This window comes from Ctenocephalides felis, unplaced genomic scaffold (genome assembly GCF_003426905.1).
Source record: "Ctenocephalides felis isolate EL2017-DRISC unplaced genomic scaffold, ASM342690v1 CF-g0.4_SCAFFOLD_03573, whole genome shotgun sequence".
Taxonomy (NCBI): Eukaryota; Metazoa; Arthropoda; class Insecta; order Siphonaptera; family Pulicidae; genus Ctenocephalides; species Ctenocephalides felis.
This window is the reverse complement of record NW_020539727.1, coordinates 16,159,960-16,174,712: the sequence shown is the minus strand read 5'-3', so window position 1 is coordinate 16,174,712 and position 14,753 is coordinate 16,159,960. Positions and strand designations below refer to the sequence as shown.

Below are 14,753 nucleotides of genomic sequence, written 5' to 3'. Positions count from 1 at the left end.
GAACCATTCAAATCGGTTGATCCGTGCGCCCGAAAACGTGACTGGAAATTTGTATCCATACATACATACATACACACACACGCACACACATCCATTTTTTCTGAAGTATGCCAAAATGTTCAGAAACCTTCAAAACGTCGAGAAATGTAGAAATTTTCAATTCCTATTTTCGGCCCACTACAATAACTTACCCTACGGGAAGTTAAAAAAATGTTATAATATTGAAATAGTTTATTGAAGACTTGTAAATCTTTGAAATCGCTCAAAATATAATTTGTATAAAAAAATTGACAAAATATCACGAGGGGGAGTTAGAGGTATAATAAGATAACACGTGTATTTATTTTTTGCCTGATTAAAAAAAAAATAGAAACAAAAAATTGGAAATATTTAAAAACTTTTTCTGATAACTAAAAATACACGTGATGTTTGTTGGACGAGAGGGGAGGGGAATTATCTTGTATATTACTAAGGTAAAAAGGGAGGTTTAAAAAACCTTCAAAAATCCATCAAGTGATTAATGAGTGCCATTTACCTGTGGTTCTCCTCCTGGTTTATGTGTAGGAGCAGCAGGTGCATCAGTATCCATACTACGATCAATTTCTTTCTGGTTTCCACTCAGAGAATCAGTCCAGGCTGCTACACCAGCTTGCAAACGAGCAGCCAACTTCTTCTCAACCTTTTAAAAAAACACACATGTATAAATAAACATAAACCCTGGAAATAATTTATTATCTCCTCACCTCTTCGTCCAAACGTGCGACCCAGACATGCAAATTCGAGTACTGACGCAAGGATAAATCATCAACGGCTTGCTGAATTTTAGCCAAGATATCAGCAAAAGTTGCAGCGCTATAAGGACATGTTTCTAAAGATCTCACATCAACATCGAGTTGTTCTTCGACCACAACGAGATCTTCAACCTGGTAAAAATTGGTGAAATCAGTATTGTAAGATCGATGATGTTGGCAGATGAATCTATTATTATTGATTCATTATTACCTTTTCTTGGAATGATACAACGGCTTCGGACAATTTGTGGACATAAGGATCTAGTTTATAGCTTTCCCAGACCAGTTGCATTCCGTCAGCAATCAGGGCAAGGACATCCATCCTCATACCGGCTACTAGAGGAGCTATACTGGCTCTATCCTCAATCTAATTATAATAAAATAATTAGGTACATTGTCAGGGTTGAAGTTTTACTAATTAATAAAAAAGCAGGCAAAAGTAATAAATAGTTTTGGGATTACCCATTAAATCACTGCGGCTACATCTGCATTTACATAATGATAACATTGACATGAATTTTAAAATTCTACAGATTTAGATAAAACAAAGAATTTCTCCTACAATATTCTTATGTACAACAACAACAACTAAAAAACAACAAATATCGAGATGATTATAAAAATTTGGTAAAAATTAAAAGAAAAATTTAATATCACAAAATCGTGTACTACCTTGAATGAAGAGTTGTGTGCATGTAGCCTATTTAACAGCTGCGTGAAATATTTGACAAAAACATGATATACATAATTGTTTATAATAAATATCAAAAATATCGAGGATAATTACAAACCACATTAAATTTTACATATTTGAAGAAAGTACGAATCAAATTGACACAAATACCCAGTGACACAAATTTAAAACTAATTGTATTGAAGAAATAAAACTTTGCAACTCTATTGTTAGTCCAGTCATTTGGTGCAAAAAAAGGCTGTTGACGGTACAGTACTCCGGGAATTCTGAAAATTGGTAATCTTATAGATTTCGAGGTGCTCTTTACGAAAATCAACTTTGCCACCTCAAATTTGAACGGCATGTTGCCCCCATATTAGAAAAATGGCATCAAACAACAGCTTTTTTAAAATATCTCCTTTCTGGCTGATTCTACGATAAAAGTATCTATGTACGAATTAAACTAGATGAAATTTCCTACAATTCCTTAGAAAACCGTTTTTTTGTAAAATTGATAGTTTGAGAGTACGGCCGCCTCAAAGTCTTTGCTGCTCTCGCCGTAGTATCAAATCTCTCCATATATGACAGTACTTTGAACTTGACCACATTCTCTCTAATAATTAATATTTTCAATGTTAAATTAAGCAAATAAAATCTAGAAATGAAATAATTCAAATATTTTTCGTTTTTTTTGCTGATTTTTTAACACTTCAATGGCAAAGTAGCTATAAGTAAGTAGCTTGAAGTGTTAAAAAATCAGCAAAAAAACAGAAAAATATTTGAATTATTTTATTTCTAGATCTTATTCACTTAATTTATCATTGAAAATATTTATTTATTAGAAGGAATGTGATCAAGTTCAAAGTGCTGTCATATATGAAGAGATTTGATACCACGGCGAGAGCAGCAAAGACTTTGAGGCGGCCTTACTCTCAAACTATCAATTTTACAAAAAAACGGTTTTCTAAAGAATTATAGGAAATTTTATCTAGTTTAATTCGGACATAAATACTTTTATCGCAGAATCAGCCAGAAAAGAGATATTTTAAAAAAGCTGTTTTTTGACGCCATTTTTTCAATATGGCGGCAACTTGCCGTTTAAATTTGAGGTGGCAAACTTGATTTTCGTAAAGAACACCTCGAAATCTATAAGATTACCAATTTTCAGAATTCCCGGAGTACTGTACCGGCAAAACGACCAAATGACTGGACTATGTAATAGTTGTCCAAAATTATGTATATGAATTACAATTTAATTTAATTAATTAATCACAATTTAAAAAGTGAGTATAGTGCTGAAGTTATTAAAATCGGACGTCACAAACACATTTGATTTAATGTGATGGTGAAAAAAGAACATTTTAATATTTAAGAAAAATAAAAAATATATCACTTACCTTTTCCAATGTTCTCTCATAAGTTCTAACACTCTCAATCAAAGAAATCGCAAATGGATATAATTGATTTGCCTGATGAGCCTTGTTCACAATAGCCAAAGGAACTCTAGAAATAAATACAATAAGTATTAAAAATTTCAAACAATATAATGATATGGCATTAATTTTTTTTATTTACCTGAAGCCCAAGTTCTTCAAGTTACGAACTTCTTTGTACAAAGTGATGATTTCTGGTGAAAAGTTCACTTTTAGCTTCAGAACATTTGCTCTTCCAGTTCTAAATAGTAAATTAAAACATGATAATTATTTTAGATGTAAAAATAATGATACATAAATAAAATTAACTAACAGCCCGATCCATTTTTATAATAATTACTTTTCGTAGTTTTATAATATTTTAGATTATTTCTATGGATATTGCACTCTATTTCTATGCAATAAGACAAGACAATATACCCAAAAGAATATAAAGAGAACCTGGTAACAATCTAATCAAAATCCGATACGAAACTGATACCAATACCTAAAAAGCATCTAGTTTGATATAATGAAAATCCAGTCAAAATCTAGAAACATCCTGGTATAAATCTAATGGAATTCTTGTAACATTCTAGATAGAATTTAGTTGTATCTAGTAAGATTCAAGTTGTAACATGATTAGAATCTAGTTAGCATTTATTCAGAATCCATTTAGAATCTACGTAGGTTTATGTTAGATTCAAGTTACTTTAAAGTTAGAATCTGTTAAAACGTGAGACTAGGAAGAAAATTAATCAGTGCAATTTCCAAATGATGTCTTTCAAATGATTTTTTAATTTCCAAAATCAGTTAATGATTTTTTTGCATAAACTTGGACAAAAAAATTTGCACATTCAGCTATTATGCAATTTCGTGTTTTTAAATGCATTATGTGTTATACTATATTGTAATTTATCCATATCATATGTATAATAATTTTTAAGTCCTCTTGGAAATATTCTGTGGCCTATATATTTTAAATAAAAATATACCAAAGAAATTGCTTGAACCATGTCTCACAAACTTTAATCAAAGTTCTTCCTTATTGAGTCAAATCAAAATGCCTTTTAAATTGTTTTTTGATAAAACATCGAACTAATATTTTAGTACGTTTTTTAAAATAAAAAAAGTTTCGTAAAAATCGTTTAAAAGTTAATTTTGCTAAAACAGAGACAGGAAACATAAATTAATTACTATTATTATTATTATTACCTTGATCTGGTTGATTCAATAGCAAATAATCTTCCAGTAACACCAAGGTTTCTTTGTTGCACATTTCTTGCCCAATCATCAAAAACTTCTTGAGTTGACAACTTGAGACGAAAACTATCACCATCTGCTTTCAATTTCTGACCATCGATGTGAGTCTCCCAACCTTTGCCTGTAAAAATAATTAGCACATACTTAATAATATCATACACCAACAAAAGAGAAGGGAAAGGTAATAAACAATATTTTGATAATGAAATGCCTACTGATATAAATGATATGACTTTTTTTTCAGCAGTTACAATTGTTTCCATATTTTTTCTAACTTTTATTCCAAAGTATTTCAACATTTTCCTACCCTAAGTATTTTATCATTAGAATTGTTTGCATATTATATTCTTTCTTAATTAATATTTTCTGGATTTGGGACTTGAATAAAAATTTAAAGAATTTTTTACCATCAGAAGAATCTCAAGATCTAGCCTTAAATAAACTTTCTCAATATCATAACATTTTTCCTTCAAGTTATTGCATTACATAATACTAATGACAGGCTTAATATTATTTAAGGGTTGTATTCACCTGTAATCAATTCAATTAAAATAATTTATTTTCTATAATTACTAAATTTAATCCAGTATCTGAAATATAAATATAAAAATTGTATTCATAAGCTTTGTAAAAATGCAATAGCAAATAATAAATACAAATAAAAAAAAACCTATATTTTAGAAAAGCAGTGTGAAAATCGAATTGAATGGTAAATTAGTAGAACAAAGATAATTGACCACAACTTGAAAATAGTTATTGGCTGTTCACGTTATTGTCATTCATCAAGTATTTTTATAAAAGTGATTGTAGTCTTCCAAATCAAATTAAAAATAAATTATTTACAATATTCATAAAAAAATTATTGTCAATTACCAAGAACGTCTTCAACTCTCCTCAAGTACATCGTGAGTTGATGATCAATCTGTTTTGCCCAAATTATAGATCCAGCAACTGGCGGTAGATCTCTGACCAAACTCACACGACAGCTTTTGCTCTGAGGGTATTGAGCCTGAAACACCACAAAAAAGTTGCATGATCAACAATACCATATTTAACCCCAATTTTGTATATATTATTACCTTGAACTTATTGTGCAAAGCCTCGATATCATCCTTGACACGTTGGATCAATTGAGTCTGATACTCTCTAATAGCTCCTCGAATATGTGGTCTTACAAACAAAGCGTTGAATCTGGAGAAAATTCTGAACATTTCGTTTGCATTTCTTGCAGTTCCGAGTTGGTCGCGTAGATGGGCCGTGATTCTGGTCTCAACACGATCTAAAAGTAAAGAATTAGTTGCACAAATTGATGGATTATGTTATATTTATCAAATTTACCGATTCTATCCTCGTATCTCCTGACAGCTGCATCCCAAGCTTCATTTCCTTCCCGAGTGATATCCAAACATTCAACTTCTTTCACATTCTCATAAGCCAAATTGACTTCTTCAATAGCATTAGCATCAGCAGCGTCCAAAGATTGAGGTTGTTTTGTTTGTTCACTGGCCTGGTCACCAGCTCCTTGAAGGGACGTGGCTTGCTAAAAAAATATACCAAAATTAGATGTCCTGATGATAATAATGACATGGTATAATTTTAACTTACATTTCTCACAGTCGGTCTGAGGACTCTGACGATAACTGTCCGCAATTGTTCGTGCTGTCTGCGGAATTTTCTCATGTGCTCCATTCGAGTTTGCAGGAATTTGTGAGCTGGTGAAATGCGCCATACCATTTTCAATTGTTCATCACGTTTCTTTTTCACAATATCCCTGTAAAAATAAAAAATAAATTAAACAAAATATGTACAAGTTATTAAAATTTCTATAAAATATCTGATAATTTGATGTGCATATGTCCAATTAAAATTTTTAACCACTAAATGACATTTTTTAAACTTATTTTTATTGAGAGTCCATAACTTCTTTATACTTATTGTTAAAATCTCATATGTCTAATGGTCACTTTTGACCGCCAAATGGCATTTTTTTTTTACTTTTTTCATTAGATTTCCATAACCGCTAGACCTGCCTTCCCAAAAATTTTATCAGTTCTCCACCTTATCAATGCAAATGAAATGTTTTTTGAATTATTAAAATCGGACGATGCGTTCATTTAAAAACTGAGTTACCATTTTTGGCACTTTTTGCCCCGTATCTTCGGAACTTCTAAACCTGCCTTCGCCAAAAACTAACCAGCACGATTCCTTATCAATACGAAACGAATGTTTTTTAAAAAATCAAATCGGTTAATCGGTGTTCCCGAAATCGTCGAGGAAAATTTGTATCCACTCCACACACACACATCCATTTTTTCTAAGGTATCCCAAAATGTTCAAAAACCTATGAAACGTAAAGATATATAAAAATTTTCATTCACGATTTTTTTGCGATCACGATAACTTACCCTTAATTAAAACACAAATTATTGGAACCAGTGTGAATTCCTCACCATTATCTCAAAAACAAGCGAACTGTGGTGATTTTTAATAATGCTATTTTAAAGTAGAGGACAAAATATGTGTAACCAGACAACGCCTTAAATAGGGCATTAGGAGCCCTATTGTCTCTATAAGGAGACAAATGGTACTTTATAGCTTGGTTACACATATTTTGCCCTCTACTTTAAAATAGTATCATTAAAAATTACCGCAGTTTACTCGCATTGTCGATTTTTTTTCAAAATTACTTCTTTCGTTGTCAGTTTTTTTAACTTCCCGCAGGGTAAGTTATAGTAATCGTCCAAAAATCGAAAGTATTTTTTTCAATATCTTTACGTTTGAAGATCTTCTGAACATTTTAGCATATTTTAGACACAAATAACAAAAAAGGCAAATTTTCATTGACGATATCGGGAACACGGATCAACCGATTTGAATAATTCAAAAAACATTCAATTTGTAATGACACATAGAAGTGGCCGAAGATACACTTTAATTAATTGTATTGATATTTGTTAATTAGATACAGCAGTTTTTTTTTTTATAAAACCTCTAGATTCTAGACTCCCAGTGGTCCATGGCAACTTTCAAGGGGTACAACATGGCAGGGAAAACAAAATTTGGTGGTCCATGAAATAAAAATGGGGGTCCATGAAATAAAAATGAGGATCCATGAAATAAAAATGGGGGTCCACGGTATACTTAGAAATGAACCAAAAAGTAAAGAAAAATATTACATATGAATGTTAGTATTGAGCGCGGAGCCAGCCACCCATCCATCAAGCTCACATATCTCAGAAACTATTGAATGTTCCAGCTTTAAATTTTGGTCACAATCTTAGTAAAGTATAGTAACGATGCGTGTCAAGTTTCATCAAAATTGCATCATGCATTTTTGAGAACATACCATCAGCTTAAATGTTAGTATAAAATGCGGAGACACCCAGAATATGTGGATGAGACAAAAAGGTCCAACTAAACTACAATATATATATTACATACCTCAATAATCCTTGAAGTTTATCATATTCATCATCCCAGCAGGAGAACACTTTGAAGCATTGAGTCATAACACGTTCAAACTCATCGAAAGGAATGTGCATTAAACGTCTTGTACCCAAAACCTGATAAATATAAAAGATTAAGTATAAGATATCATATAACAAACAAATACAAAAAATATTGATGGATACCTTCAACAGTTGTTGACTTAAATCCCGAGAAATTGCTTCAACTAGACGCAAAGCCCTCAGAATTGGATATTTGGTTGTACGAATCTTGCGCAAATGGTTGAAGATGTGTTGCAAAGCAGTACTAAAATATAACGCATTTTAGAACAAAACAATAAACTACAAATTAATATTACTATAGCTATTTTTTTTACCGAATTCGATCGAGTTCCGTAGCAGAAAGCAAGTCATTAATAGGAAAATCCTTCATCAAAGGATTATAATCAGCAACCATGGTCAAGGCTTGTTTAAAACCAGTGTCGTTATCAAAACTAACAGTGGCATGAAAACGTTTACCAAATTTCAGGATTTCTAAGGTCAAAGTGACCTCAATGGATTCGCGTTTTTCTTGAATACGGTAAAGAGCGCGTTCCAAGTTCAACCAGAAGGAAATTTCTTGGAGGGCTGTTCCAGAACTTGGATCGCGGTCTAGTTTTGTCACCTGGAAATAAGAGGAAAACAGACATAAAATATTTGATTTAAACCAGATCTAAATTTTATCTAGTTTCACTATATCTAACTGAAAAAGAGTGCTCTGATATACAGTTTGTGAGTAATTTAACAAAAAACCAAACAAATGTCCCGAATTAAATAATCAAATATCAAATTCAAAGTCGTTTTATTCAAAACTTTTATATCGAACTGCATATAACTGTTTTCACGGAAATGTAGTAAATTTCATCTAGAATTTGTGAGTTATTTGACAAAACCCAAAAAAATGTCCCGGTTTGACTAATTGTTGCTAGAAAATGAAATTTCAAATTCAAAGTCGTTTTATTCAAAACTTTTATATCGGACTGTATATAAGTGTTTATAAGGATTTGTAGTAAAGTTTATCTAGTTTCACGCAATCTAACTAAGAAATGGTACTTTCATATAAAATGTGTGAGTAATTTGACAAAAACCAAAAAAATGACCCGAATTCTATTCTATTTATTGCTAAAAAACGAAATATCAAATTCAAAGTCGTTTTATTCAAAACTTTTATATCTGACTGTATATAAGAGTTTACAAAGATTTGTAGTAAATTTTATCTAGTTTCGCCCTATGTAACTAAAAAAAGTGTGCTTTGATATAAAGTTTGTGAGTAATTTGACAAAAACCAAAAAAATGTCCCGGCCTTATTAAACTTTTGTCATTCGCGACCTCATTTATGATTGTTTTTTGACAACCCTAAAGAAATATAAAAGTAAGAATTAATATTTTTAAATGACTGGGTAACAATATACATATATAAGTACATAAGAAAATATAGTTTTAGAATTTGTTGTAAAACGTACAGAAATCTAGACGTGATGTTCTTATAATATATATTTGACATTCAAATTTCTCGCGACCCCATAATTTTCCTAAGCGACCCATAGTTTAAGAATCCATGCTCTGAACTAATTGTAAGAATAAACTAGTGGTGTATAACATCGTGCCCTAAGGCAAATTCCTGAAACTTCCCGTACCAGAAATTATTTTTTTTAAAAAAAGATGAAGAAAGAGGAAAAATTTGATTTTTGAGAAATTTTGAATTTTTTTTAAAAAAAATAGACTTTTTTGAAAAAAAAAAACTTTTGGAAAAATGTTTTTTTTATTTAGAAATATTTTGGTAATTTTGAACTTATTTTTAAAGCATCGCACTGCTTTAGCTGCATAGAGACGAATTATCGAAGCGCGTAAGCGTCGCGTCGCCGTCCTACGCCCAAACGATGTTACGGAACCCATGGAAATGTAAACAAAATTTGTACTTATTAAAATTTTTAGAAAATTTCTGATAATTTGATGCGCATATGTCTAATGATCATTTTTGACCGCCAAATGGCATTTTTTTTACTTTTTTTTACTAGATCTTCGAAACCACTTGACCTGCCTTCCCAAATATTTGATCAATTCTTCAACTTGTCAATACAAGTAAAATGTTTTTTGAATTATTAAAATCGGACGCTCCGTTCTCTTAAAAACTGAGTTACCATTTTTGTCACTTTTTATCCTGTATCTTCGGAACGGCTAGACCTGCCTTCGCCAAAAACTAATCATCAAGTTTCCTTATCAATGGGAATCGAATGTTTTTTGAATAATTAAAATCGGTTGAACCATGTTCCCAAAATCGTCGACGAAAGTTTTTATCCGCAAGCACATACACACACATACATACACACACCAATTTTTCATATGCCAAAATGTTCAAAAACCTTTGAAACGTAAAGATATGCCAAAAATTACATTTTCAAGTTTTTTGCGATTACCATAACTCACCCTACATTAAGTTAAAAATATTATTTTACCTTTTGAATTTCCTTGATCCACCTATTGACACCATTTTGCAATTGATTGAGGAAAGTTGAATCTTCAGCCTTGTCTCCAAAATCTGATACTTTAGCTTTACGTCCATCATCAGCACAACGTTTGATAACACCAGCAACGGTCTGGTGCACCGGCAAAGAAATTTCTGGTATATCAATATTCTGCTGCAAGTGCAACAAGCCCATTTCCAGCTCAGCTATTTTCTTCTCCACGGATGGAGCCATCTTATCACCATCTCTGGAAAAGGACACAAATGTAATATTTTTTTTTTTTGTTTTTTTTTATTAACTCTTTTATTTACAACTGTCCAGTATAGGAAATTCAGTAAATTTAATGGATTTATAATAGTCCGCCAAAAAGGTACATTGTATACTACTTTGACATGTTGGAAAAAACAACTCAGTAGTTGTAATAAAATAAAAGTTAATATAATTAAATTAGAGGCTGAATTTTTCTATATTATTTCTAGAAGGACACCCAAATGAGTTGGCCAACGCACTGCTTACTACAAACACAACACGAAGACTCAAAAGGAAAATATTTAGTGATTTAATTAGCTTTTAATTACTCGTGTCATATAACATTACTTCTTATAAAGGAAAAATGCAACTGAGTATTTTTCACTATTTATATATCTATGTCATTTTTTATATATAATTGCCAAAAAATTTACTTAATGTCTATGTAGGACAGTTGTGAATATATTGTTGAACAAAAAAAATTAAAACAAAAAAAAAATTTAAAAAAAAATCTATATAATATAATTCAATTTCCGCTGCAAGTTTTATTATTACCTGTCAGCTCGACCAGATTCTTTGATGTAGCTCTTGAAATAAGGTGCCATAGTCTTGCTAATGAAGGCGTGCAATGTCTCATAAGGGCTTCCATCGGAAAAGTTGATGAGACGCAGTTGGGAATGTATGGATTTGTCTGCTTCCACAACATGACCTCTCTTGATGCAAACGAGAGAGGCAATGCGGTGGTTTGTGAAGTGGACTTCATTGCTTATGTAGTAAGAAGTCAAGTCTTTTTCCTCTTCTCCTTCGTTTGGTTGATCGTTGTCATCCTCTGAAATAAAAGGAAAATGGTATGATAAATAAACAAAATTGTAGGAGATTATTCGGTTAATGGGATTGCACAAATTTATATAATATTTAGAAGTTTTATTCTATAAATTCATAATAAAAATAAAAAATAAAACATGAACACTGTTCCAACCTAGATATAAATTTTGAAATGTTCAATATCAAATCTCCGTCAAATATCCGTTAAAATTAGTTAATAATATTATAAAAAACCGTATGCAGTATTTAAATAATAATAAAATTAACATTAATAATAATAACCTTTCGTTACCTATTGATACTAGTTTAATAAATTCTTCATCTTTTCTAAATCGTTATAAAGGTATTATTTCCTTACCATTTTTAGGCAATTTTACTTATTTTTTAAAAAAGATATTTTCTGAAGAAGGTTTTCTTTTAGTTTCCAAATTTGAAAATACTCTTAATTCTTTGTATACTCCTTTAAAATCAAAAACACCACAAAATAGAATTGTTGACTCCGTTTACAAGGTGAATTGTAATGATTGTGAAAAATTCTATATTGGGGAGAGTTCACAGTATATATACAAAGGAATGCTTCAACATAAATATAATTAAAACAATAAAAATCAATATAAAACAATGCTTTCAGACAATGCTTTCAGAAATATTTGTAATAATGTAATAATTGTTTTTTATCTTGATCTCCGAGACCGCTGAATCTGCCATTGCATAAACTTGATCAACTCTTCATAATGCATTGACATTAATTAGTTTATAGGAAAGGTTGGTCCAGTCGTTTCGCAAGTGCAGAAAATGAAAATTAAGTTTTTGAGAGAACAGACCATCTAATTTGAATAATTCAAAAAATATTCCTGTACATGTACTGACATAATAAAGGATTTATTGATTTTTTTCAAAGTCAGGTCCTGCAGTTTAAGAGATCCAGAGATAAAAATTAAAAAACATGCCTTTTAGTGGTGGAAAATCAGACATTTGCATAAGTCATAAATGAGTATCAAAAACCTTCAAAAAAAAGTTTAAAATGTTCCAAAAAAAAGGGATTCAAAAAATTTCAAGATTTCAAATTCTTCTCATTGTTTTTAAATGATTGAATAATGAAAATAAATCAAAATTCTCAAAGATCTAATTTTTATCTATTGAGCTTTAAAAATTTTAAATTACGGTACGGAAAATTGCAGTAATTGGTCTTAGGGCAAGATGCCACTTGTTTCTATATTTAAGAGTAACTAGCAGCCCATTTGTTGAAATATTTTTTTTTTTTTATTTCGACGAATGGGCTGCTAGTTACTCTTAAACATGTTTCGACGTCAAAAAAACTCTCAAGATATATATATATATATATATATATATATATATATATAAATCCTTTGAGGGAACAATGTGAGTCTAAAATATCACTCGTTGGATTCCTCTGATAAGCCATAAAAGCTTGTTGGTGATTACGGACAATGAAATTATTCTATTCTGATAAAATTATGGCTATGTTTTCACAAAACATATGTTCAAAATTAATCCATTGTATTTTACCAAAATTTTCATCAAAAATGTATAAAAAGAGTGTCACAATGCTAAATAACACAGGAATCGATCGGCTTGGCATGTTGGAAATTTCTTTGAACATTAGAATATAAAAACTGATTTTGTAATTTTTGTAAATATAATCCTCACGGTTTACTAATTCATATAAAAGTTCCACTGAGTTTTGTTAAAATTTGGCATGAAATTTCTGATAGGTATCATCCAAAACTAGGCAAAAATAGATCCCAAAAGAAATATGAAAATTAATATAATAATTATAATATGTATTCAATGTTTATCATAACCTTACTGGAGTATATGCTACAATACTTACGGAGGACAGTATTTGCACAATTTTGAAATATATTTAACAATATGATATTTTTATAATTAGGCATAAAATATGATATGCACAAAATATAAATAATATCCAAATATTTGTATAAAATAATTTATAAAAGCAGAACAAAATTGCATAGTGATTTTCTTGGTCATAATCAACAGTGCATAAAGTTCAATGAATTATACTGTTATATTATACAATGAATTTTTAAATCAGTGAATTAATAAAATAATACAAGTGTAAACGTTGTTAGAATATTTAATGATACCCATGACATCATTACCCAGGTGTTATTAATATTTACAAACCAAAACCTCTGGGTGTGGTATTATTACATGCCAGCACTTACCTTTCGACGAGCTCCTCTGGATATACAAAGACGTAACCTGGGGATCAGACAAGAATTTTCTGATGCATTCCTGGTTACTTCTATCCTCCAAAGCATTATTCAAAGCCGGTGAAACTACGTCTTCTTCTGGCAATAGGATTGTCACAGCCTTTTTCAGATAATTCGCAAACGACAAATAATCGACGACTGATACATTCTGCAGATCGGCAAGGATTTCGCTGCCTTCTAGTGAATCACCCATTGTTTCTCATTGATAAAATAATACTTTTCTTTTAAATAAAACTAGATTTTAATGCAGAATGGTTATGTGCTAATCTGATTCACTTTTGACACTTTTTGACAACCGAGTTTGCAGTGTTGCCAGAGCGGAGCGGCGCCATATTGTTGATAATGGCGGCAGGTAATGGATGGCGCGAAATTTGAAAATAATAATAGAACTATTGCTGTAACAGAATAAATTTATATTATTACATTTGAATATTGTTTAATAAAATGATAATGATGAATAATGCAGATTTAATCAACTCGTGATATCTAATCACAATCTGAATGAAACATTTTTTTAAATATTTATTATATAATATTTACTTAATATTTACTATATATTTAGTGTTTTTTTTTTAAAGAAATTATTTTGCCAGAAAATTTTACTTGCTAATGTTATGTTTTATTAAAGTTTCAAATCATTCTGAATCGTTTGAAAACACAATTGGAAAAAGTATGTTTTTGCATTTATTAATCACAGACTAGGTCTTTTGTCTGGGTATGCCGGACACAGGTATAATACCGATTAAAACCCGTATCTTTTGCCTCTAGTCCCCATGAAAACCGCCTTTAAAGATTCTTGGGGAAGGACCTAGAATGCTATAGTTCTGAAATTATACGTAAATATATATAAATTATTATTTAATATTTACTATATACTTAGTCTTTTTCCAAGAAGAAGTGTCTTTTCACCGGAAAATTTGACTCGCTAATTTTATGTTTCAAATCGTTTGAAAACAAATTTGGAAAAAGTATGTTTGTTTTCTGCATAAGAAATCTCGACCCATGGACATTTAGGCATTTCTTAAAGAAGTTCGAAAACAAAATTGTATGTTAAATGTAGGTTAACGTTAAAGTAAATATGGTTTCTTCAGCAAAGTATCTTATTTTAATCCCTAAAATTTGAAATCATATGTGCCTAAGAGACTTTTTTTGACCCATACCAATAGACCCATGAACATTTCATGCAGAAAAACTAAAGTAATATTAAAATGGAAATTTTATAATAATCAAATTAAATTATTTTGTAATTGATTAAAAACTGGTGGGCAACAGTCGGTGGATTTTACCATACGTTTCAGTGGAATATAACATTCCTTGATATCATATTTG

The 14,753-nt window shown here is 30.5% G+C and overlaps 1 protein-coding gene across 10 annotated transcripts in view; it reads right to left on the bottom strand.

Moving 5' to 3' along the window:
• The window catches only part of LOC113389344 (dynein heavy chain, cytoplasmic), a 125,191-nt gene extending 111,556 nt beyond the window's left edge, over positions 1–13,635 (bottom strand). For 4 of the 10 annotated variants that reach the window (XM_026626398.1, XM_026626393.1, XM_026626396.1 and 1 more), the window contains exons 1-17: positions 13,377–13,617; positions 10,894–11,167; positions 10,081–10,336; positions 7,963–8,249; positions 7,772–7,892; positions 7,581–7,702; positions 5,741–5,910; positions 5,478–5,657; positions 5,219–5,418; positions 5,013–5,148; positions 4,092–4,260; positions 3,040–3,138; positions 2,862–2,967; positions 1,464–1,502; positions 1,003–1,158; positions 744–923; positions 536–679 (exon numbers count right to left, since the gene is read on the bottom strand). In XM_026626398.1, the coding sequence (XP_026482183.1) occupies positions 536–679; positions 744–923; positions 1,003–1,158; positions 1,464–1,502; positions 2,862–2,967; positions 3,040–3,138; positions 4,092–4,260; positions 5,013–5,148; positions 5,219–5,418; positions 5,478–5,657; positions 5,741–5,910; positions 7,581–7,702; positions 7,772–7,892; positions 7,963–8,249; positions 10,081–10,336; positions 10,894–11,167; positions 13,377–13,617 (2,880 nt within the window). Of the gene's footprint in view, positions 1–535; positions 680–743; positions 924–1,002; positions 1,159–1,463; positions 1,503–2,861; positions 2,968–3,039; positions 3,139–4,091; positions 4,261–5,012; positions 5,149–5,218; positions 5,419–5,477; positions 5,680–5,740; positions 5,911–7,580; positions 7,703–7,771; positions 7,893–7,962; positions 8,250–10,080; positions 10,337–10,893; positions 11,168–13,376 lie in introns of all 10 variants that reach the window. The other 6 variants (XM_026626397.1, XM_026626392.1, XM_026626394.1 and 3 more) reach the window with 2 other exon arrangements.
• Positions 13,636–14,753: the final 1,118 nt, after the last annotated feature.